Source organism: Lissotriton vulgaris, chromosome 12 (assembly GCF_964263255.1).
Source record: "Lissotriton vulgaris chromosome 12, aLisVul1.2, whole genome shotgun sequence".
In the NCBI taxonomy this organism is placed as follows: Eukaryota; Metazoa; Chordata; class Amphibia; order Caudata; family Salamandridae; genus Lissotriton; species Lissotriton vulgaris.
The window spans coordinates 794,627,475-794,653,893 of record NC_141700.1 but is presented as its reverse complement, the minus strand read 5'-3'; the positions used below and the strand labels follow the sequence as shown (position 1 = coordinate 794,653,893).

General features: G+C 51.0%; 1 protein-coding gene across 2 annotated transcripts in view; it reads left to right on the top strand.

Moving 5' to 3' along the window:
• LRCH4 (leucine rich repeats and calponin homology domain containing 4) overlaps positions 1-26,419 on the top strand; it is a 474,501-nt gene that overhangs the window by 364,944 nt on the left and 83,138 nt on the right. For both annotated transcript variants that reach the window (XM_086946200.1, XM_086946199.1), the window contains exons 8-12: positions 274-361; positions 7,357-7,463; positions 15,262-15,329; positions 15,587-15,733; positions 16,518-16,583. In XM_086946200.1, coding sequence (XP_086802326.1) covers positions 274-361; positions 7,357-7,463; positions 15,262-15,329; positions 15,587-15,733; positions 16,518-16,583 — 476 coding nt within the window. The remainder of the gene's footprint in view (positions 1-273; positions 362-7,356; positions 7,464-15,261; positions 15,330-15,586; positions 15,734-16,517; positions 16,584-26,419) is intronic.

Genomic DNA, 26,419 nt, shown 5'->3' with positions numbered 1-26,419 from the left:
CAGTGTGACCTGCTGTGCCCCTGGATGCACAGTAATTGTTTACTTCAACTTGCCATGGATGTCACCACAGAGGACAAATCGCCTACCATAGGCGTGTCCTCTGTGCTCCCAGAGCATGGCTGTCTCTAGGGAGATGACGTAAACATCATGGGGCTCCCTACAGCTGAGTTTGAGGGGATGGCCTGGTGGTCAAGGTTACTATCCCTCAAGCCCTCTCTGCTGCTTGGAGCCTGTGGCCCTCAGACCCACGTATCTCTATTCTGTCTTTCTTAGTCTGCAGATGAGTGCTCCGACCTGTCCTTCCGCATGGCTGAGCTGGCCCGTGATCCCAAGCAGCTGAAGGAGATGTGCAATGGAGCAGGTGAGTTTGACTCCTTTATTCGGTGTATCTATGCATAATACTGCAAGGATTGGTTTTGAGTGGTTGTACAGGTTCGAGGCATGTGGGCTGCTGAATTCATATCTGTGCATAGTTTGCCGCCTAGTGTTGGGTCCGGATGCTCGCACCTTGTTGTCCTGGAAGAGTCTTCGAAGTATCACGAGATAGGTGGCTCCTCCCCTGGACTACAGTGTGCATGGGCATAGACTCCATCCTCAGATTGTTTTTTTCCGCCATTGGGTTCGGATGCATTTTGGTTCACTCAAGTCGGAATCGATATAAAAGTTTCTTAAGGCCAAAAGGCCTTTAGTTTTTTTTGTCGGTATAGTCTTGCGTTCGGTGCCCAGTTCTGTTCCAGCTCAGTTCCCGAGCTGGATATCCAGAAAGCCGCGTGCTTTTCGACGCTGAAGGCCCGGTCGACGCCAGAGGCCTTATCGACGACCCATCATGTAACTGAGCCCGTTCAAGAGATGTCCCGTGTGCAACTCCAAATATCCCCACATCGACGTCCACCCGGTGTGCAACAAGTGTCTGTCGCCGGATCATGATGAAGCCAGCTGCATGGCTTGTTCCCGTTTTCGATCCAAGAAGACGCTTCTGCATCGACGCGCTGCGCGCAAGGAAGCCCAGCAGACTGCACCGGAGCCGGTGAACATCTTCGATGCCGGGGATGTTGAAGGAGCAGACCGGGAAGTTCGAGAGAACCTGTCGAATCCAGCGTCGGAGGTCGACTACAACTACGACGCTGATGTCGAGATGCTCGAGGCGGAGGAAATCGTCGACAAGGTAGGAGACGACGATGGGGCCTTTGGGGCCATGGAAGATAGCTCGAGCGAGGAGCTAGGCCCACAAACTGACACTGGGGCTGAATCGCTTCATAAGGCTCAGGTCGAGGGATCGCCACTAGGCCTTACCCAAGATCTTCCAATAAGTTCTACGGCCCCGCCTTGGGGCTCGGCTTTGGACATATCTAAGGAGCCGCAAACTGCGAAATCAAAACAGAAAGTGAAAGCTCCGGTATCGACGCAACCAAAAGCACTGGTGACTACATCGAAGCCGAAAGTGTGTATTGCTTTGGTCGGCTCCAAGTCCTCGGACCTGTCGGCACCGACGAAGCAGAAGAGCGTTCTCGACCCGAAGAAACCGCTGAAGGGCGTTGAGACGAAAACTACCACGCTAAAGGCAAAGGTCAAGGCAGTCGACCCGAACAAATCGGCGCCGAAGACAGTCGACACCGACAAAGGACTTAGTGATCCAAAGGTTCTCGAGCCTCCGCGTCGGCCGGACAAGGCCAAGAGCGGAACAACACCCGAGTCCACGCCTGCTGGTGCCTCGAAGGATTCCGTTGAGTCGACGCAACCATCCGCCTCCTTCTCGAAGCAGGTGGCAGACTCCCTGAAGCGCATCAAGGACAAGGCTTCGGTGGTCGGGCCTAAGGATCCTCCACCTTCAAAGCCTGCAGATAAACCTCAGAAGACGTCGACGCCCATCCACTTCACGCTGCCACTGAAGGTGGTGCCGAAGGCTTTCGTCCCTAAAGTGGCCGTCGACGTGCCCAGGAAGGTGTCCACGGTGCCGAAGCCGACAACTGTGGTCCCGGCTGCGAAGCATCGACAATCCTCGTTGGAAGAGCAACAGGAACAGTTTATCGATGCCGAGACAGGCAGACTTTCTCTTCATAAAAGAAAAATCGCCCCGGAACAGCCAATAAAATACCACTAAAGAAGAAGAAGGATTCTACTTCAACACCTGTTCTTGTAGAACCTGTATCCCCACGTGGCCATGATGTCTCACCCACTTATTCAGATGTGGACACTGGGGAAGGTGATAATGACGAATACAGCTATCCTGTGGACACTGATCCTGATGATACAAATGAATCCTGGGCAGATGCTGCTGACCCTGGAGATCCACACTCTGCCCCAGACACTCAAGTGTATGCTGTAAAAACGTCACCTACTGAGGATTCGGCAGCGTTTAATGCCCTCATTGAAAGGGCGGCTAAAAATCATGACGTCCAGCTCCATGCTGACCCCATTGAAGTGGACTTTCTTTTCGACACCTTTTCCACCTCTGAGAGGACTGTCAAGACTCTGCCTATGTTGAAGGGTGTCTTGAAACATGCTGGGGAAATCTTTAAGGAGCCTACAAGAGCCAGGGTGATAAACCCCAGGATTGAAAAGAAGTAGAAACCGGTGCCTGGGAGCCCTACTTACATTAAGGGACAGTTGCCGTTGGACTCTCTTGTTGTTTCTGATGCCCAGAAGAGGGCTAATTCACAAACAATGGGTGATGCTCCTCCCCCAGATAAGGAATCTAAGGTGTTTAAGGCATCAGGGAAAAGGGTGGCAGCTCAAGCGGCCAATATCTGGCGCATTTCAAACAATCAGGCACTCTTAGCCAGGTATGACAGGGCCCATTACGACACACTTGAGACCCTGTTACAGCACCTGCCAGATGAATATAAAGAGGCAGCTGAGATGCTCATACAAGAAGGGAAGCTCATATCAAATGCTTCTATCAAATGTGCACTGGACGCAGCAGACACCGCGGCCAGAGTCGTTAACACAAGTGTCATGTTGAGGCGACATGCCTGGCTCAGAATCTCCGGGTTCAAGCCAGAGATACAGACCACCATTCTCAATCAGCCTGTAAACCCTGATCATTTATTTGGCCCAGAGGTGGACACCACCTTGGAGAAAATCAAGAAGGACACTGAGACTGCAAAGTCTATGGGGGCTCTACAGTCGCAGCAGTTCAGGGGTGGTTCTTTTCGTCACTCAGGCAATAGAGGTGTTTCCAGAGGCCAGCTGTCCCAGCAAACACAGTACAGTAAAGGTGGCGCGCAAACCACATACACCAAACAAAGTAGAGGTGGATATCGTGGAAACAGCGCCAAGGGCAGAGGTCGTGGAAACAACAGCTCCAGGCCCTCCACCACTAACAAACAGTGACGCCTTGTCACTGCCCCCCGACCACGCAACACCTGTCGGGGGGAGACTTCAACAGTTCCTGCCAGTCTGGAAGTCCATCACCACAGACAGGTGGGTCACACAGTTTATCCAGTGCGGTTATTGTCTGGAGTTAACATCCACTCCACCCAACATACCCCCAAGACACCATCCTATGTCCGCCGAGCATTTGCACTTATTGCAGCAGGAGGTACTAGTCATGCTGCAAAAAGGGGCAATCGAGCTCATGCCTGCGGAAGAAAGAGCCACAGGAGTTTACTCGCTGTACTTCCTGATACCAAAAAAGGACGGGTCCCTCAGACCCATACTGGACCTCAGACCCCTCAATCAGTACATTCTGTCGGAGCACTGTCACATGCTGACACTGCAGCAAGTCCTGCCGTTGCTCACTCAGGGAGATTTTCTCGCAACATTAGATCTGAAGGATGCATATTTTCATATTCCGCTGCACCCGTCACACAGAAAATACCTCAGGTTCACCATCCAAAATCAACATTACCAGTTCAAGGTTCTACCTTTCGTAGTCACCACGGCTCCCAGGGTGTTTACAAAGTGCATGGCGACAGTGGCGGCACACCTACGGAGACAGAACATTCACGTCTACCCTTATCGGGACGACTGGCTAATCCAGGCAAAGTCGGCCCAGCAGTGTGCCGCCCACATGTCCCACACCATTCACCTTCTTCACAATCTGGGATTCTCACTGAATTACCCAAAGTCCCACCTGCAACCCGCCCACATACGGCAGTATCTGGGTGTGACAATAAACACTCTGGCAGCCAAAGCACAGCCAAATTCAGTGAGGGTCAGCAGCATTCAATCGCTGATACAGAAATTCAGACCTCAACACTCGCTTCCAGCTCGAGTGTTCATGCAGTTGATAGGCATGATGGCCTCCTGCATCTTCATAGTCCAGCACGCAAGACTACATATGCGTCCTCTTCAGGAGTGCTTAGCACATCAGTGGAATCTGGCTCATGGACAGTTGAAAGACCTAGTGTTGGTAACCGGTCGTGCATACAGCTCTCTGCATTGGTGGAATCCACAAAACCTTTGCAAGGGACGACCATTCCAGGAGCCTGTGCCACAGATCATTCTGACGACGGACGCTTCTCTCCAGGGATGGGGAGCTCATGTACTCCACTACACAGTGCGGGGACTATGGACACCACAGCAAAGGAGGATGCACATCAACGTTCTAGAACTGATGGCTATCTTCATGGCGATGAAAGCATTCAAAGTACATCTGTGCAACAAGGTCGTGTTGATATGGACGGACAACATGACGGCCATGTACTACATCCAGAAGCAGGGAGGTACACACTCTCCACAGTTGTCTCATCTGGCTCAGAGCATGTGGAAGTGGGCCATTCAAAGGAATATCTTCCTCATGGCGGAACACCTCCCGGGCAAGGACAATCAGATGGCGGACCTGCTCAGCAGGTACAGCCACCAAATGCACAAGTGGGAGATACATCCATCAGTACTCCACCCGTACTTCCAGCAGTGGGGTCATCCAGAGATAGACCTGTTCGCCACAAAGGAAAACGCCAAATGCCGAAGCTTTGCCGCCAGGTTTCCACACCCACAGTCGCAGGGCAATGCGATATGGATGAACTGGTCAGGCAAACTTGCGTACGCTTTTCCCCCAGCACCTCTAATACCGTTCGTGGCACGCAAGCTGAAGCAACACTTAATGACTCTCATCCTAGTCGCTCCAACGTGGGCACGCCAACCATGGTACACCACGTTTCTGGAACTATCCGTGGTACCGCATCAAAGGCTGCGCCTCACACCCAAGCTTTTGACGCAGAGCCATGGCGACATTCAGCATCCAGATCCGCAACAGCGCAACCTGGCGATCTGGCTCCTGAGGTCTTAGAGTTTGGCTACCTCAACTTGCCTCCTGACTGTATGGACATAATCAGGGAGGCAAGGAAGCCCACCACCAGAGCATGCTATGCGGCGAAATGGAAGCGGTTTGTCATTTATTGTGCAGACCACAACATCAACCCGCTAGACGCTTCTATTCAAAACATCATTTGTTATCTCTTACATCTATACAAATGTAATCTGGCCTATGCTTCCATTCGTATACATTTATCCGCAATGGCGACTTATCTCCAAAACAGGCAGCACCTCTCCCTTTTCAGAGTGCCTGCCATCAAAGCCTTTCTGGAAGGACTCAAAGGAGTCATTCCTCCACGGACCCCACCAGCTCCCGAATGGAACCTAAATGTGGTCCTCACGAGACTGATGGGTCCCCCTTTCGAGCCACTGCATTCATGCGAGATTCAGTTCTTGACTTGGAAAGTGGCTTTCCTGATAGCGATTACGTCACTACGACGAGTTAGTGAACTCCAGGCACTAACTATCCAAGAGCTATTTATACAGATTCATTCCAACAGGGTGGTGCTTCGCATTAACCCTAAGTTCCTTCCTAAGGTAATTTCTCAGTTCCATATCAACCAGACTATAGAACTACCTGTGTTCTTCCAGAATCCTGAGTCGGTTGCGGAGAGAATGCTCCACACGCTTGATGTTAAAAGAGCCTTGATGTACTACATTGATACGACCAAAGATTTTCGGAAGACGAAGCAACTATTTGTTGCCTTTTTGCCACAACACAAAGGCAACCCCATTTCCAAGGCTGGTATAGCCAGGTGGATCGTTAAGTGTATTCAGATCTGCTATCAGAAAGCCAAGCGCACTCTAACGATTCCCCCGCGGGCCCACTCCACTCGGAAGTTGGGGGCCTCTATGGCATTCCTTGGAAACATTCCTTTGGAAGACATATGTAGAGCAGCCACATGGTCTACCACACACACATTTACTAAGCATTACTGTGTTGATGTGCACTCCAAACAGCAGGCAGCTGTAGGGCAGGCTGTTCTCAAAACACTTTTCCAAACTGCTGCAGCTGGCACAGGCGGCCGCCGCTAATGGAGGGACTGCTATGTATTCTATGCACAGATATGAATTCAGCAGCCCACATGCCTCGAACCGAATATGCTACTTACCAGTATGCATCTGTTCTTGGCATGTAGGGCTGCTGACATTCATATCGCCCGCCCTCCTCCCCGGCGCCTGTAGCGGCTGCAGTATTCACACATACTTCTAGCATGGTCATCATTCACAGAGTTTCACTCCATCTTTGCCACAATGACTAAAAACAATCTGAGGATGGAGTCGATGCCCATGCGCACTGTAGTCCAGGGGAGGAGCCACCTATCTCGTGATACTTCGAAGACTCTTCCAGGACAACAATGTGCGATCATCCAGACCCAACACTAGGCGGCGATCTATGCACAGATATGAATGTCAGCAGCCCTACATGCCAAGAACAGATGCATACTGGTAAGTAGCATATTCGCTTCCAAGCGCTACGTAGGCTGCTATCTTAGTAGTTGTGGAGCCAGTCTGCAGCTTCCGTCATTTTTTCTTCTTCTCATGCTCTCCCGTCACCCCTCCTGCTTTAGCTCCCACTGTATACAGTGCACTCTTGTGCTATACATTTCTGGTATCCTTTGTTGTACACAAGTTAGAGAGAAGAATTTGCGCTCCCCAACAGCGTACAGTAATCAGTTCTTTATTACCCGGTGCATTTAAAGTCTCACAAGATGCAAAATGTAAAGTCTGGTGCTAATGGTACGCATCCTGGGAAAACCGCCACTATGGCTATGCTTAGCATTACCCCTTCAGGCCCTACCTCTGACATAGCACTGCTGCTATGACTGTCTGCTTTTGTCTGTGATCATTCTACCTAGAGGAGGTCATTTTCAACCCAGAGTTTGGGAGGATCACAGGTGACCCTTTGAGATGAGCCTCTCTCTTCTAGGTTAGAACCCGACTAGGAGATGGGAACTTTGACCTGTTAGAGTTTGGCACAGCACCGGTCCCAGAGGCCGCTGTAGCACTGAGCTTTATGCATCTTTGAGAGATGCTTGCAGTAGAACTTGAATCGAGTGATGTTGTCCATGCCTTGTCTTTCCTTTTCTCCTCCAGCGGAGGGCGACCTGGAGCAGATAGATTACATCGATAGCAGCACCAATGGCGAAGAGGATGACGATGTGAAGTCCGACTGTGGCCTGCAGATGGCCGTGTCCCCTGAGGTGAGACTGGCATCCTTGTGCCGCCTCCTGCTAACCTGTGCATAAGGGGTGTGGAGGGATTGAAAAGCCAGAATGGTTGGGACCCAACAGATGGGTACAAAGATGAACCGTGCTCCATGACCTGGCTGTGGTGGGACCACTGACTTCTTCCAGTCGTGTTCCCCGGACACCATTAGATACATATGGACTGAGGTCTCAAGCTTGCTTTCTTAAGGGACTGCACTGACGTATTGACAGAGCAAGGGCAGGGGGTCTGGGCTGAGTCCAACGTTTGTCTGTTATTTTTCCAATTTCCAGCGCCTCTGGTCTCTGCAGCACCAGACCCATTGAAGTGCAAGCCGCAGAGCTGAAGATAAACAGAAGGTGCATTTTAGTTGCCTTTGGCTGGGCTCCAGGGCAAAGCCGGATGCTTGGCCAGGAAGCACATCCCGTCCCTCCTGGGGAGACTTTGAAGAACCACAGGGACCCAAAAATAAAGTTGTAGAAAAATGTAGTGTCTGACTTGACATTACGTGAAAGCAGCAGTGTAGTTGCGCAGGTGCAGTGTCCCTGCTAAACGAGCAATGCCTCTCTTCCCTGGTGCTTCTGGTTCTAGTACTTCTAGATTGGGAATATGTATAAAGTAAAGCAGAAATACTCTTTGTGTTCCCTGAAGTGTGGACAGTCTTTCCTAATGTACGTTCAGATGTGTGCAAAAACTTGTATGTTCTCCCAGATTTGTGTGCAAATGTTACTATCTACTTTTTTTTCTCCAAAAGTGCATTGAAGCACTTATACGCACAGACCTCCCAGAAGTTTGTGAAGGCAGTAATACCCACTGTACTTCAGTTCTGTGCAAAAAGGTGTAAACTATTCCTGATTTCTTTATAAATAGTAACACTTTTGAATCTGGCAGTGGTCCAGACAGTAATACCCACTGTACTTCAGTTCTGTGCAAAAAGGTGTAAACTATTCCTGATTTCTTTATAAATAGTAACACCCGTGGATCTTGCAGTCATGCAGGCAGTAATACCCACTGTGCTTCAGTTGTGTGCAGAAAGGTGTAAATTATTCCAGATTTCTTTATAAATAGTAACACTTTTGAATCTGGCAGTGGTCCAGACAGTAACACCCAATGTACTTCAGTTGTGTGTAGAAAGGTGTAAATTATTCCAGATTTCTTTATAAATAGTAACACTTTTGAATCTGGCAGTGGTCCAGACAGTAATACCCACTGTGCTTCAGTTGTGTGTAGAAAGGTGTAAATTATTCCAGATGTCTTTATAAATAGTAACACTTTTGAATCTGGCAGTGGTCCAGACAGTAATACCCACTGTGCTTCAGTTGTGTGTAGAAAGATGTAAATTATTCCAGATTTCTTTATAAATAGTAACACTTTTGAATCTGGCAGTGGTCCAGACAGTAATACCCACTGTGCTTCAGTTGTGGGTAGAAAGGTGTAAATTATTCCAGATGTCTTTATAAATAGTAACACCTGTGGATCTTGCAGTCATGCAGGCAGTAATTCCCACTGTACTTCAGTTGTGGGTAGAAAGGTGTAAATTATTCCAGATGTCTTTATAAATAGTATCTGAAAGAAACACGTTAGTGTTAGATTCCTTACCTTAGAATATCCCCAGGCGTCAGTCTGGATCCGGAAACTTTTGCGTAGCAGTACCCCTGCGCGTCGGTAGGCGTCGTCTGCAGGCGTCCCCTGCGGCTCCGCGTCCGTTGTCGGCGTCGTGCGCCGTGATGACGTCGCCGGAGTATATAGACGCCGCCTCCGCTCGATGACGTCAGTTCTTCTTTTTTCCGCGCCAGTGGACGCAGATCTGAAGAGCAGTACTCCGGTCTTTTGACCAAGTTTTTCGAATAGTTATTCCTCTCTTTGTGCCTGATAGGATGCCTGGGTTCAAGCACTGTGATGACTGTGAGCGCACGACGTCGGTCACAGACCATCACCGCCTCTGTCTCCGGTGTCTGGGCCCCGACCACGACGTGGACTCCTGCGTCGACTGCCGGGCCTTCACCAACAAGGCTAGGCGGGAGCGGTACCGCAAGCTACTGGAGCTCCGGGTGTCGGCCCCACGTCGGGACCGGGAGCGGTCCCGGTCCGGCCGGAGGTCGAGAGAGCGTTCGAGGGAGCGGTCGCGGAGCCGCGCCGAGCGTTCCGGAAGTCGACACCACTCGTCAGGCTCATCAGGTAAGAAGCACAAGAAGTCGGGGCGTCGTCATCGTACCCCCGACTCCCCCCGACGCTCGCGCGATGCGGCCGGGGGCTCGGGTGACCCCAACCCCGCGGCTCCGCGAGAGTCGCCGGCGCGGCCTGCCTCATACCCTCCGGTCCCTGGGCACGGCGCGATGCCTGAGGAGATCGAGGCGTTCCTCATGGCCATGAGGGCGCTCGCTTCTCCGACGGGGCCTACGGCGCCTTCGGGCCCAGTGCTACCGTCTGGGGGCCCTGGCGGTTCGGGTGTCCCTGCCTCGGCGCCGTCGGGTGCTCCGGCGCCGCCGACAGCTCCGACCCCGGCGCCGCAAGGGCCTTCGGGATCGGCGCCGGCTGGTCTTCCGGCCTCTCCGGCGCCGTTACCATCGGGGTTACCCCCGACGCCGCCCCCGCGCGGCGCCGGTTCTCCGGCGCCGGCTCCGGGCGGCACCGTCCCCCTACCTTCCCCGACGCCGGACGCGGAGCCGGACCGGCGTCGCTCGACGCCGGGCTCGGCGCCGGTGGGGCCCATGAACCCCGAGGAGCCGGTCTACATCGTTGACTCCGAATACGGAGAGGATGAAGAGTTCGGTGAAGGTTGGGAGGGGTCCGAGGACCCTCTGTCACGCGAGTGCCAGTATGACCCGGACTGGACAGGTGACTTGGGGGATGCCAGTGGTCTGGACGACTCTCCTAACCCTGGTTTGATCTCTCCTCCAACCGTGGCATCGGTGGAGGGAGCTGCATATTCAGTGTTGCTGATGAGGGCTGCCAAGGCCTTACACCTTGAGCTCCCCGTCGCGGCCGTGAGGCCTAACATCCTCACTGAGGTCTTCAAACCGCAGTCATGCCCACAGGAGCCACTGCTGCCGTTTAATGAAGCCTTGTCAGACGTTCTGTTGGGCACGTGGTCCAGGCCCGCTTCAGGTGCGCCTGTTGATCGGAACGTGGCCAGGCGCCACCGTCCTTGTCCGGACGACCCCAAGTTCCTGTCTACCCACCCCACTCCTGAGAGTCTGGTGATCCAGGCCTCGACCTCCCAGTCCGCATTCCCGTCGGCCCCGCCCGACCGGGAATCCAAGAGGTATGACCAGTTTGGCAAGAAGGTCTTCTCGTCCATTAGTTTGGGCCTGCGGTCTTGCAACACCGCTTGCCTCTTGGGCCGCTACACCCACTCTGTGTGGGACACGGTCGCGGAACTGCTGCCAGAATGCCCCATGGAGGTGCGGGCAAAACTCGGTCAGGCTGTGGCTGAGGGCCGAGATGCAGCGAAATATTCGATACGGTGTGGTCTTGATACGACCGACTCGCTGGGCAGGGCTATGTCAACGACGGTGGCGATTCGTCGCCACGCCTGGCTGAGATCCGCCAACTTTTCGGCTGATGTCCAGAATACGTTGGCTGTCACCTGTTCGGTGACAAGGCGGACCACGCGCTGGAACGCTTCAAGGACTCCAGGGTCACGGCCAAGTCCTTGGGTCTCTCGACCCAGCGTCAGCAAACGGGTTCGTTTCGTCCCTTTCGTGGCCAAGGAAGGGGCGCCCCCACACGTGCTGCCAGCCACGCGCCGCAACAATCCTTTCAACGCGGTGGCGGCTGTGGAAACCGCTGTGGCGGCGGTCGGGGACAACGGCGGGGTCAGACCACACCTCCCCCCGCAGCATCTGCCTCAAAATCCTCCTAGTCCGTGCTTTCGGCCCCATGTGACGCCAGTGGGTGGCAGGGTTCGCCATCACCACGCTCACTGGCGCACGATCACTTCGGACAGGTGGGTGCTGCAAATCGTCCGAAGGGGCTACTCCCTCCCCTTCGAGACCACTCCTCCAGCCATGCCACCGCAGAACCACCGTGTGTCGGGGGACCACTTGACACTTCTGCAGGAGGAAGTTACGGCCCTCTTGGCCAAGGGGGCCATCGAGCGCGTTCCTGGGCCAGAAGTAGGGCGTGGTTGTTATTCCCACTGCTTTCTGGTGCCCAAGAAGGACAAGGGGGGCCTACGTCCTATCTTGGATCTAAGGAACGTCAACGGCTTCCTCCGGAAGGAGAAGTTCAAGATGTTGACGTTAGCTCAGGTCTTGGCTGCTCTAGACCCACAAGACTGGATGGTAGCATTGGACTTGCAGGATGCCTATTTTCACATCCCCGTCCTGCCGGCCCACCGGCGTTACCTGCGGTTCACGGTGGGCCAGGAGCACTTTCAGTTTATCGTGCTTCCCTTCGGCCTTACCAGCGCCCCACGGGTGTTCACAAAGGTGATGGCGGTGGTCGCAGCCCATCTGCGCAGGTTGGGGGTTTCAGTCTTCCCCTACCTAGACGACTGGTTGTTGAAGACGGGCTCGCCCCAAACAGTCGTCCACCACCTTCAGATGACGGCAGACCTCTTGCACGACCTGGGGTTCTCCATCAATGTGCCGAAATCACACCTGTGTCCCTCTCAAAAGCTCCTTTTCATTGGAGCGGTTCTGGACTTGGCGCAGTTTCGGGTTTATCCTCCGGAACGGCGGGTCCGGGATATTCAGGCTTTGATTCCCATCTTTCAGCCGCTATCCCGGGTTTCGGTCAGGTTGACGCTGCGGCTGCTGGGACTGATGGCTTCCTGCATCCTTCTGGTGCATCACGCCCGGTGGCGGATGCGGGCTTTGCAGTGGGACCTGAAGTTTCAGTGGGCCCAGCATCAGGGCAACTTGTCCGACCACGTCTTGATCTCGGAGGGCACTGCGAGACAACTGCAGTGGTGGCTTACGGACCGCGATTGGGTCAGAGGCAGATCTCTCTCCCTTCCCCAACCGGAGCACGTTGTCGTGACGGACGCGTCCCTCCAGGGCTGGGGTGCCCACTTGGGAGAGGCAGAGATCAGAGGCATCTGGTCTCCGGCGGAGTCCCGGCTCCATATCAACCTGTTGGAGCTGCGGGCGATTCGTCTGGCACTGAAGGCATTCCTCCCCTTTGTCAACGGGAGTGTAGTGCAGGTGTTCACCGACAACACCACCGCCATGTGGTACTGCAACAAACAGGGCGGAGTGGGGTCGTGGACCCTTTGCCAGGAGGCTCTGCGCCTCTGGCAATGGCTGGAACGTCAGGGCGTGACTCTGACGGTTCAACACCTGGCAGGTTCCCTGAACGCCAGGGCGGACGAACTCAGCCGTCGGTGCTCGATGGATCACGAATGGCGTCTGAACTCGGACGTGGCGCGAGGCATCTTTCTGCAATGGGGAGAGCCTTGGTTAGATCTATTCGCCACAGAAGAGAACGCGCAATGTCATCAGTTCTGCGCGTTGGAGTTTCCAAGACGGCACTCGCACGGCGACGCCTTTCGGCGTGAGTGGAGTTGCGGTCTGTTATACGCCTTTCCGCCTATACCACTTCTGCCCAGAGTGCTGAAGAAGATCAGGCGCGACCGGGCCCAAGTTATCCTTGTGGCTCCGGACTGGGCTCGAAGGTACTGGTATCCCGAGCTACTCAGCATGTCAGTCGGTCCCCCGATCCGCCTGCCTCTTCAGGAGGACCTTCTGTCGCAGCAGCAGGGGACGGTCCTCCACCCGAACCTGTCCAGTCTCCACCTCCATGCTTGGAGATTGAGCGGCGGCAGTTGAGGCCATTTGACTTGCCTCCTGAAGTCTGTGATGTTATTCTGGCAGCCAGGCGTCCCTCCACTAAGTCGGTATACGCCTGTCGGTGGAACAGATTTGTGGCATGGTGCACAGCAAAGGCTGTGAACCCTCTTTCTGCCCCTCTTTCGGAGGTTCTTCTGTTTCTTCTTTCTCTTGCCCAGCAGGGCTCTGCTCTGGGCACTATCAAGGGCTACCTTTCTGCCCTTTCAGCCTTTCTAAGGCTTCCTGATCAGCCTTCTTTGTTCAAATCCCCGATTGTGACTCGATTCTTGAAGGGCATCACTCACATGTTTCCACCTGTTCCGTTTGTGATGCCCCAGTGGGATTTGAACCTGGTTCTAACCTTTCTGATGTGTGCTCCCTTTGAGCCCCTTCATTCTTGTCCTCTCCGTCTCCTGACTTTAAAGACGGCTTTCCTGGTTGCCATCACCTCTGCCAGGAGAGTGAGTGAGCTCCAGGCTCTTTCTGTCCAGCCCCCTTTCCTGTCCATTCATCCTGACAAGGTGGTGCTGAGGACTAGGCCTTCTTTCCTGCCCAAGGTTGTTTCGGCCTTTCACATCGGGCAGTCCATCACCCTCCCTTCCTTCTTCCCGCCTCCGCATCCTTCAAAGGATGAAGAGCGGCTCCATCGTCTGGACCCAAAACGTGCGCTTTCATTTTACATGGATCGCACACGCCAGTTCCGGGTGGATGACCAACTGTTTGTTGGCTACGTGGGTGCGAAGAAGGGACGGGCGGTCTGTAAACGAACTATCTCTCGATGGGTCGTTCTCTGCATCAAAGCGTGCTACTCTTTGGCTCGGAAGGAGCCTCCTGTTGGGCTGAGGGCCCATTCCACTCGGGCCACGGCGGCTACTACTGCCCTGGGCCGGGGAGTCCCCTTGCAGGACATTTGCCAAGCGGCTACGTGGGCCTCGCTGCACACCTTTGCGAGGCACTACTGCCTGGACAGTCAAGTCCGGAGGGACGGCTTCTTTGGCCGTTCTGTCCTCCAGGACTTTCTGGTGTAGTATTGTATTGGTTCGCAGACCCACCACCGGGGTTGGTATTGCTGGGGTATGTATTCTAAGGTAAGGAATCTAACACTAACGTGTTTCTTTCAGATGAACAAGTTACTTACCTTCGGTAACGATATATCTGTAAGAAACATTAGTTAGTGTTAGATTCCTTACCGAACCCACCCATCCTCCCCGTTCTGCGAACTGATACCTAGGGTTAAGGACATCCCTTTCAGGGCCCTAGTTCTACATGGCACCAGTGTTGGTTCTCTCATGGCTCTGCGTCTCCTGGCGCGGAAAAGCTGTGTACAAAGAACTGACATCAGCGCGCGGAGGCGGCGTCTATATACTCCGGCGACGTCATCACGGCGCACGACGCCGACGACGGACGCGGAGCCGCAGGGGACGCCTGCAGACAACGCCTACCGACGCGCAGGGGTACTGCTACGCAAAAGTTTCCGGATCCAGACTGACGCCTGGGGATATTCTAAGGTAAGGAATCTAACACTAACTAATGTTTCTTACAGATATATCGTTACCGAAGGTAAGTAACTTGTTCAACACCATCGAAGCTTGCAGTCATGCAGGCAGTAATGCCCACTGTGCTTCAGTTGTGTGCAGAAAGGTGTAAATTATTCTAGATTTGTATATAAATAGTAATGCTTGTGAATCTTGCAGTCTTGCATGCAACAGATAATGTCTTCCCTATATGTGTTTGCAAACAGTAATACCTACAGACTAAGTGGATATTCATCCATTAGCAACATGTCGTCCTGCCTATGTGGTTGCCAGAAGTCGTACCTACAACCCACCTGTGCTGCCTAAACACTACTGGATATATATCTAAGTGTATGCCTGTGTTGACACATTAGTACCTGATTACACCCCAGACCTGTCTTCAAGCAACGTTCTACATCCTTGCCCCTGCGCACTTTTAGAAATGGACAGGCAGTCTTGCCAACAGTTCACAGTATCTAACTTTCCTGTTTTCCATTTCCCTGCAGAAGACCAAGGAGGAGAAGCTCTCACCTCAGCGGTCTGATGTGAGCGAGAGAACAGCAAGCTGCAGCAGGTAAGACCAGCTCAGTGTTAGAGGCACACATTGCTGTGCTCGTGTCAGTCTTCTGTGGACCAGTATCAGATGTAAGGGTAGGCCTGTACTGAAGTGCCACCTCCTCAGAATTGAGCTTCATGTCAAGAAGTGAAGCTCTGAGGAAACCCCGCCACACCCTGATAGCATCTTAAGGACCTACCTCATTAGTAAAATTGAGGCTGCGTGGTTGTCTCGTTACCTAATTCTTATATCGTCTCGGTCCGCCCCTTGCACAGGATGCCCAACGCAGCATCCCCAGGTCGGGAGGAGATGGCCGGTGCACGGGAGGAGCGAAGGATTACAGAGACCCTTCAGATATGGCAAGAGAGAGAACGGCAGCAGCAGCAAGCTCTTCGAAACCAGGCACTGGAGAAGAGAGAAAGGTAAGAATGAACCGTCCAACACGCATGTGCAGGGAGGAGGATTCCACAGTGCCAAGAGGACAGGGTGAGGGGAGAGAAAAGGTCCTGATTGCAGTCTAGTGTAGTCGAGAGAGCGATGGTGCCACACTATATTATTGTGGTTGCGGTGTTTGTGCAAGTATCCCCTAGTGGTCCTACAACACTCTATTAGTTCCATGTGATGAGACCCTCCTCCTACAAGATTTCCTCCTCAATATGTCTCTTTTCCCATTCACCACCCCACCTCCATTTCACCTGTGCATTCTCAGCACTCTGAAGTGGCCTTGCTGTTTCTTAATGTACAATAGAGAACATCTAAGTCCTTCTCTTTTCTGATTCTATGGCCAATCTGTGGACACTGCTAACTTAAAGTAGCTGTTTCAAGCATTTAATGAATCCTGGTCTATCCTGTAGACACAACCTTACCCGTCACCGGTTTAATTCAAGAATTGTCTTAAGAGTCTATTCCATTCCCCTGTTCTCACTACAGCCTTTACAGAATATTGGGTGATTTCTTGGACCATCCACAAATTGTGTACTTTAGCCTTCATGTTTGTAGCCAGGCCAGATCTGGTTGCATGTAACTAGTACTGAATACTTTGCTTTGGTACATCCTTTCATTTGAACGGGCTTCATTTACATGCCTGGCTCTGACCACCCCCTCCTCCTCACCTTAAGTGGTTTGAGCCACGACTGCTGTACTTTTCTGTCTCTAGCAGTGGCTGAAGCTCTGGTGTACATTTTCTGATGTCCTTCTATTTTCCAGTTTACTGAGGTTGACGCCAAAGGTGGTTGCGAGCAGTCCGCAGATGCAGACCACACCCACTAACAAGTGAGTATATGTTTGGAAGAGGGAATGTTTGAAGCATTCCCATTTTGTCTGAGTAGCACGTGTTAGGAATAGTATAGTAATGTTTGTAAGGTTTTCCTTTTTCTGTTAGGATACATCTTATGGCTTTGAGATAGCGAGCCTGGGGGAGGTTTCCTGACTGCAGACAGTGATCTGGACTTTGACCAAGTTCACTGGGTGTCATGGAGGTAGAGTGGCTCGGAGCGGAGTATCTCCTAATGTGTAGCACATAATGGCATATCTCCCTCAAAAGCATCCTGACCACTTTCCCTCTGTCCTCGCCTGGTCACTGCTGGGCCCTCCTGTATCCGTATAGGGCCCCCTTGACCAACAACAGTTGCATGGCTAGTAAAATCCTGTTCGAGGCATGTGTGCTGTAGATACACATGCTTTGCATACTCCTGCCATCTGGGTCCGAATGTTTGCAAGTTGTTTTTCTTCGAAGAAGTCTTTTAAAATCACGAGGTAGGTTACTCCTCCTTTCGGTGATAGTGCGCATGGGCATCACCTCCATTTTTAGAATGATTTTTTCCTGCATCTGGTTCGGACATGTATTACTGTGCTCTGGTTCGAAAACCGTTCTTTGGGTTCCCCTCGGTGCGCAATCCACTCTACCCTTGACGGTATTGTTCCAAGACGCGTTACCTTGATCTCCAGTTATCAAATCAATCGGGAAATACTCTATCTTTGGTCGGCAACATCGGGGGCAGGCCTAGCCGCATCAGTCCACCCTTCTGCAAATGGAACAAACTTCATTCCAATGTTGTCCTCTGTGCCACGCCATATACCCTTGCACCGATCTCCATCAAGTCTGTAAGTTGTGCCCGTCACTGGAGCACAAGGAGGAAGACTGCGACGCCTGTGAGTCGTTTCAGTCAAAGAAAACTCTTTGTGACCTTCTGGCTCGACGATGTGAAATGCAGCACCAAAACATTCAACACACTCCATACATCTTCGGCGGAGAGTCTGAGCTTGAACACGTCAAAGCAGCATCAGCAGCAGCAGAAGAAGAAGCCATCTCCGTCCCAGAATCTTATTCTAAACTCGAGATCGACTTAGAGTACAAAGACTTGCCTGCAGGACAAGGTCTTGTGAGTACTAAAGACCTCTTGCCCCCCAAAACTTTTTCCCAAAAACATAAGGTTACAGCACTACCTCTTCCTTCTGGTCAAGTTCGGCACCAAGACAGTGTTTCTGACGCCCCCGCCTTCTGGCTCGGCACCAAAACAAATCATCAAGCCTTCCGGCTCAGGATCGATTCGGCCGAAATCATCGTTGGATCCGAAACCCTTCGGTTCGAAGGACAAATCTGGTTTGGAGCAGAAACCCTCCGCTCCAAAACAAAAGCAAGCCTCAGAGCCGAAACCTTCTGCTACCAAAAGCAAATGAATTTCGGCGCTGAAATCAAAGGACAGCCTCTCCGAGCCTCCTGAACCAATTTTAGACGTTCTCAAGGCTAAATTGGATCCTAAACAGAAGATCTATATCCATCCTGATACAAGACATATTTCTGCCAAAACAGCAGTCAAACGCAAACTTCCTTCAGAGGACCCTACAGATAAGATCCCTCTGAAGAAGAAAAATGACATAGCTACTAGCCCGCTTATCCTACCTGGCAATCCCATCCACCTTTTTCTCCACATTTGCCACAGGATCCTTTACACATTACACCTCAGGGATCTCAGAATACACAGCCTGAAGGGGGACACTATTGATGAAGACACTGATTTGCCTGTAGTAACATGGAATGATTACACCATTGACCCTTCATTGGATACTGACCCAGACCTTCACCCTGCAAAGCCATCACCACCGGACGATAATGTGGCCTATGAACAGCTCATTGCTAGAGCAGCAGAGTATCATGGGGCGGCCTTACATAGAGTCCTTCGAGGACAACTTTTATTTGAAACACTTGGGTCCACGCACAGGTCAAGTCAAACACTCCCTATGCTAAAGGGCATGATGAGGCATGCAGATTACATTTTCAAAGACCCTGTGCGAGCTCGTATTTTAACTCCCAGAGCCAATAAAAATGTAAGCCTTGTCCATCTGATCCTATGTTCATCAACGGACAATTACCCCTTGATTCCGTAGTGGTGTCTAATGCTCGCAAAAGGGCTCATTCACAAACATCTGTTGATGCAACTCCCCCAGACAAGGAATCTAAGCTTATTAGATGCCTCTGCAAAACCAGTGGCTGCTCAAACCGCTAACCATTGGTGCATCGCAAACACACAGGGCCTACTAGCTAGGTACGACAGGTCACACTGGGATGACATGGAGAAACTGCTCCAATATCTCCCAGACAAACACAAAGCCAAGGCACAAGACTTAGTTCAAGAGGGCAAACTAATTTCTAACTCATCTGTCAGAGGTGCTCTAGATGCCGCTGTCACAACGGCTAGGGCAGTGGTTAATTTGTAAAATAAAAAGTACCGGGGCTCTCCTAAGGAGGAAGCGCTAACAGGAGAAATGTGTTGTGCAAACTGCCTCCTGACTAGATCCCGGCACTTATTATTCTGGAGAGGACTTGGCCTAAGGGCTAGAGCTGAGGATTTCGGAGCTGGAGACCCGGGTTCGAGTCTCTGCCCGGCTCAACATCCTGTGATTCAAGGGAAAATCACGTGCCTTCCAAATTAGTGTGTCCTTAATTGCTGCTATAAGTGCCGGTGCTGAGGATTAGGTGCCGGTGCTGAACACAGGAAAGCACCGGCTAAAAATAAGCCCTGGGCTAGGGAGATAAATACCAGCGTTCCCCTCAGAAGGCATGCATTGCTTAGGATTTTGGGGTTTAAACCTAAGGTTCAGCAATCCATTTTAAACACCACTTTTAACAAGCAACACCTGTTTGGTCCTGAAGTCGATGAGGCTTTAGAGAAAATGAAAAAGGACACTCAATTGGCAAAGTCCATGGGAGCGCTCAAGTCTCCATCAAATAGAGGCTACTTTTGCCGCTTTTTTTACAGCGGAGGGTTCAAAACAACATCTTCAGATCCAAATGCTTCCTCGTATAAAGGCAACACTTAATCCTCTCCCTCTAGAGGTTTTTATAGAGGAGGGTATAGAGGAAACAGTTCCAAGGGTAGGGGTAGAGGTGCCACAGCATGTAACTCCCTATCTCTCAACAAACAGGGACTTGCCAACATTGCCCCCGATTATTTAACACTTGTCAGGGGAAGACTTCAACAGTTTCTCCCCATTTGACAATCCATAACATCCGACAAATGGGTAATCGATCTTATCCAACATGGTTATTGGCTGGAGCTTACCGCCAATCCTCCAAATATTCCACCTCTCAGTCACAAACTGTTGTCAGCCCACTTATAGTTACTCAAACAAGAAGTGCAATCTTTCTTTCAAAATGGAGCCATGGAACCAGTTCCATTATAGTACCAAGGTACAGGGGTGTACTCTCTCTAATCCTCAACACTCATACGGCTCTATCCTCTCCCAGTGCAGCCAGAATTTGCACCATTCAAACTCTGCTATTACAGTTTCAAACCAATCAAACCTTAACATAAAAAACTTTTATGCAACTGTTAGGAATGATGGCACCATGCATCGCAATAGTGCCTCAATCAAGACTTCACATGCGTCCCTTCCACCTCTCACTCACAAACTGTCGTCAGCCCACTTATAGTTACTCAAACAAGAAGTGCAATCTCTCTTACAAAAGGGAGCCATGGAACAAGTTCCATTATAGTACCAAGGTTCAGGGGTGTACTCTCTCTAATCCTCAAAACAACGGCTCCTTGAGGCCAATTTTGGTTCTCAGTGTTAAGCCTGTACATACTGTTCCACACTAGACTTAAAAGACGCATACTTTCACCTTCTGATCCACCCAGCTCATCGCAAATATCTCAGATTTCGGATAGCAGGCACACGCTATTAGTTCAAAGTACTCCCATTCGGTGTAACTGCAGCTCCCAGAGTGTTTACCAAATGTCTAGCGGTAGTGGCAGCTCATCCCAGAAGACTGCAAATTCACATCGTCCCATAGTTAGACGACTGGCTCATCAAAACTAGCAGACACCAGAAGTGTTTTAAACACACTCAGACCACGCTAAACTTACTCCACCAATTGGACTTCACAGTCAATGCGCCAACTTCTCATCTGCATCCTTTACAAATACAATCTTATCTGGGTTCGACTCTCAACACTCACACGGCTCTAGCCTCTCCCCGTACAGCCAGAATATCCAATTTCAACTTCTCTGATATTAAAGTTTCAAGCCAATCCAACTTTAACAGCAAAAACGTGTATGCAACTGTTAGGAATGATGGCATCATGCATCATAATAGGGCCTCAATCAAGACTTCACATGCGTCCCCTACAAGGGTGTTTAGCATGTCAGTGGAATCAGACACCGGGTCAATTAACAGATCTAGTGTTGGTAGACAGCTGCACCCATCGCTCTCTGCAGTGGTGGAACCCACAAAATGTATTAAAAGGAAGCCCCTTCCTCGACCCTGTTCCACAGATCGGATTAACAGCGGACGCATCTTTCACAGATCGGGGTGCCTATCTCCACAATTACACAATTCAGGGTCTCTGGGGCAACAAGCACAAACGTCTCCATATCAACTATCTAGAGCTTCTAGAAGTATTTCTAGCGCTCAAAGCTTTTCAGTCTCATCTCGTAGACAAAATTGTCCATTTGCACCACCTCACAATGGCAATCCTGTCTCTAAATCTAGAATTTCAAGATGGATTGTTAAATGCATTCAAACTTGTTATGCAAAAGGTAAAATAACTATCTATACCCCCTAGAGCGCCTTCCGCTCGCAAAATAGGGGCGTCTATGGACTTTTTAGGTAACATTCCTATAGCTGACATTTGTATACCAGCAAGATGGTCCACACCACACACATTTACCAAACTCTACTGTGTGGATGTGTTAGCACGTCAACAAGCCAATGTAGGGCAAGCAGTGCTAAAGACGCTTTTTCAAACAACTGCAACAGCTACAGGTTATCCACCACTTCAGGAGAATACTGATATATAGTTTATGCTAAGAATGTGATATACGGTACAAAAGGGGGTGATGATGGACGGAGCATCTGAGTCAATCAAACACTCACACCCAGTCAAAAGATCTGGGTTTAATCCATCACCGTTCTTTAGCCCACTCTGCCACCCCAGTTCATACATGGCTATATGCAAATCTGTCTGACCCTATGCCTCATGGGAACAGTCCAGCCCAAACTGCCAAGCCATGTCTTCCCTGGACCGGAAAAAAGCTTCCGAGGACCGGTTTCTGGCATTCCAGCCGTCTTCAGCCCGGCTTGCTTGAATCCAGTGGCAAAGTGAGCAAGAGACTCACGTCTGAGCATACCCTGCCACACTTATGGCGGCCAAAAGCGGTACAAAAGGGGGTGGTGATGGACGGAGCATCTGAATCAATCAAACACTCACACCCAGTCAAAAGATCTAGGTTAAATCCATCACCGTTCTTTAGCCCACTCTGCCACCCCAGTTCAGACATGACTTGGCAGTTCGGGCTGGACTGTTCCCATGAGGCACAGGGTCAGACTGATTTGCATATAGCCATGTCTGAACTGGGGTGGCAGAGTGGGCTAAAGAACAAAGTGGAGAAGACGCATGGACACCAGCTCCATCTTAGATTTTTTTTCACTATTGACGTCAGACGTTAACCAAATGGGCACAGAGTTTGTAATGTTCCCTACACCTTGTGTTTTAACACTGATGCTTCGAAAACCAGTCGATGCCTCAACCACTCTGCATCGCATTACTTTGCCAGATGACTTTGGAGGTCCAATGACCAGCACTTAACTCCCTGGATGCCAGGGGGCTCTCCATGCCCTTTGTGGACCTTGTGTTTCCGCTCAACCTTCAACACCAAATAATGCAGGAAGGTGGTGATATCCCTTCTTGCAACTCTAAATATCTGTATTCAGGCCATCATGACATCTGACCACGAAAACACCTCCTTCAAATGTTGCCCTCTTCTCAAATAAGAAACAAATATAAAGGAATGTTGCTGGGCGCACCGCAAGATGCACAAATATGCCAGCGCATCGAGAATCCCTGCAGCTCTGGAAAGCCATCTCCTCGAGCACATGAGAGAACAAGGGAGAGGAGTACGTCGAGCTGACATCAAAGAGCAGCCATTCTCGAATGAAGACCATGCTGAAGGACATCAGTGTGCCACTCTGCTCCAACACCGACATGACCGATCCAGTGTCACATAAAAAGGTTAAGTTAAGAATCCCATCCATCACCTTGTTGTGTTTGCATTTTCCGCCCTAAGTTGGCAGGGTAGGCCTAGACCACCTGGGTCCCGGGCTCATTGTGCCACTGAAGACAAGCTAGCCTGGCTGATATGGGGTGATGCCCCAAAACCGGTCCCAGGATACTTGTTTCTGGCCCGCCAGTTTGGGCTGGACTGTTTCCATTGGGCGCAGGGTCAACACTGATTTGCAAATGGCTGGGTCTGAACTGGAATGGCATGGGGAGCCAAAAAACGATGGATTTAGGCCCAGATCTCTGTGCTGGGGTGAATGTTTGACATTGTGCAGCATTTCGTCCATCAATTGTTCTTTTTGCATTTGTGCCCCGAGTGGGACGGGCATGCCAATATGTGGGTCCCGTGCTCTCCATGCCTCTGAAGTCAAGCTAGCCTGGCTATTGAGGGGTGATGCCCCGAAACTGGTCCTTGGATGCTTGTATCTTGTCCAGGGAGGACCTGGCCTGGCAGTTCGGTCTGGACTGTTCCCATTGGGCGCAGGTTCAAGACTGATTTGCATGTGGCAGAGTCTGAACTGGAATGGCGTGGCATTTAGGCCCAGATCTCTTGTTCAGCATTCTGTCCATCAATTGTTATTTTTGCCCTTGGTGGGGGCAGCACTTCTTCGGCCTTTCCTCGAAGGCTGTTACTGGCTTTACCTCTTCATGTTTGAAATCTTACATTTCAGAACTTTGTTCACACAGATTCCAAGTGTCTGATCTTTGAAAATCCCACCCTTCCAATAGCCGGGTACATTTACATACATGGAAGGTATTGAACACTAATATCAGAAAGGAGGCCCGAGTGAGTGCCTCGGGCCTAAGGCTGCTGCCTCTATTTTTAGGCAAGGAGTAAGGTTCGGAGTGACTGAGCCGTTCGAAGGGGGGTGGGGTAATATCTTAAGTGCACAATGAGGCAAAGGTAGGTTCCCCTTCACTAGACTGAAGTGGCGCGCCACTAAGAAGTATTCGGTAGCTCTCTGACTCGCTGCTCCCTTCTGTCAGTGACCAATAGGCCAGGAAACTGAGCTCGGTGCACAGACTTCAGTGGGTTAAGGGGGCTGCAGCACTACTCTGCACTCACAACCCTGCAGCCCTCCTCGTCTGCTCTCATCCAACTAAGTGGGGGGTCGCCGGGGTCCAGGGTCTGAACCCCTGGGGTAGATTCAGTCCTCAGCATGTTAGTGAAGCTTCCTGCCTTCAGTTCAGGAAACTCCTGAAAACTTAACTTTTAAAACAGGCCTTTACTTAATTCTGTGTCGTCTCAGGAGTGACAGAATGACGTACTTCTTGGAATAACATATGTATGTATACGGACGAACTCTGATCTGAAATACTGACAGATTTCTGTTTCATGTGTTTTTTTTCTTTTATGTTGCAGCGCTGTGAAGTGTTCTGGGCACTTTTAAATCCCCTGAATAGTTTCTCTTTACTTCTGGTGATCCAGGGCCCCTGGGTCAGCTGCCCTGCTTTTAGTATCATTCCTCACCCTCAGACGAGGCGTCTCAATTCTTCTCAATTAATAAGCTTTATTAAGTAAATAAAAACGACATAAAAATTGGCTGTGAAAAACAACATATCTGTGATGTAATAGAAATGGAAAAACAGGCAATAAAGCAGAGTAGAAAGCGATTTTCATTTTTACATTAACATAGGAAGGAAGGGAGGAAAAAGAAAAGGCAATAGAAGGCAACTCTATAATTTGAAGATCATGAAACAATATTAAACCTATTTAAGAGTAAATAAATGCCTAAAGCATCTAAAATGCAATTCAATAATGAAAGGAAGAAGACAAATAATGTAGAGGAGAAAGCAGAGACTATAGTAATTTATGGAGGCTGAACATTTTCAGAACAATTACGTTATACACAAATTGAAATCTTAGGTAAATAGTTGGTAAATGATGATCAAAATAAATCCCATATGACCTGCAGATACTACTCTTAGCATTAGATCGCCACCTGGTGTTGGGCTCGGATGATTGCATGTTGTTGTCGTCTTGGAAGAAGTCTTTGTAGTCACAAGATAGGTGACTCCTCCCTTGGACGATAGTGTGCATGGGCATTGGCTCCATCCTTAGATTGTTTTTTTCCGCTACTGGGTTCGGATGAAATTTTTCCTCTCCTGCTAGAAATAGACTGTTCGAGGCATGAGGGCTGCTGAATTCATATCTGTGCATAGATCGCCGCCTAGTGTTGGGTCCGGATGATTGCACATTGTTGTCCTGGAAGAGTCTTCGAAGTATCACGAGATAGGTGGCTCCTCCCCTGGACTACAGTGCGCATGGGCATCCTCTCCATCCCCAGATTGTTTTTTTCCGCCATTGGGTTCGGATGTCTAATCTCTTACTCCAGTTAATTAACTTGTACTCTTCTGTTCCTAAGGCCAAAAGGCCTTTCTTAGCGTCGGTATTGTTTCGTTCGGTGCCTGGCCCTTTCAATTCTTCGATCGGCGTCGAATAAAGAATCTCTCGACGACTCAGGCCCGGACTAAATCGACGATGGAACGGACCCCGTTTAAGCGTTGTCCTGTGTGTAATTCCAAATATTCGAACTTAGATGTGCACCCAGTGTGCAACACCTGCTTTTCACCCGACCACGACGAGTCGAAATGTTTCGCCTGCTCAAAGTTCCGATCTAAGAAGACTATCAAACTTCGGCGTGCGGCGAGGCAGTCGGCCCAACAGTCGGCTCCAGCACCTGCGAACATCTTCGATACCGGGGACGAGGAACTCTTCCAAGAAGAGGAAGAGGCGGAAGATGACGTTCCTGAAGAAATGTCGGAACCGGCGTCAGAACATGACTCAACTTTTGAAATGGACGAGCCAGACGAGGAGTTCGGCCACGACCAGGATGTCGTCGAGGTAGGGGACGACGAATAGGCCCTTGCGGCCGTTGATGACGACTCCGGTGGTGAACCGAGTCCGTCCACTGCTCCGGGGCCTATCATTAACATTCAGCCCGCTCCGGCTCCGGTCGAGGCATCGCCGAAAGGCCTTAGCCAAGATCTGTCCTTTCGGTCTACAGCCCGCGTCATAGCCAGGCTAAGACCCTTTCAAATGAGCCATCGGTCGATTCTGTGAAATCGAAACCGAAACAGTTGAAGGAGAAATCGAAACCGAAACTGCTCAAGATGGTGGTCGGTACGACGTCGACGCCGAAGATACCCGTCGGCGCCGACACTGGGATTCCGAAGCAGGGCCCTGACTCCAAGACCGTCGCCTCGAAGGCCTCGGCGCCGGTGCCCGCGTCCACTACCTGTCGGGAAAGGTCTGCAGCCACCCCTCACCGGACTGAAGCATGGGCTGGCGAAGAGGGTCGAAGCCGCGGCCAAGGACGCCCCGAAATTATCGTCGGCGCCGAAAGTCGGTGGCGCACCGCGCACTGAGGTCGATTCGACGCGCTCAAGCGAGCGGCCTACTCAGGCGTCGAAGAAGCACGAAGCCGGCACTTCCGCTTCCAAGCCGGCTGGATCGACGCCACTTAAGTTTGGCCTTCCGCCCACTGCACGTCCAAAGTCTCAGGAGGCTTCCAAGGTGGCAAAGGTGTCCTCACATGCACAGGTCGTC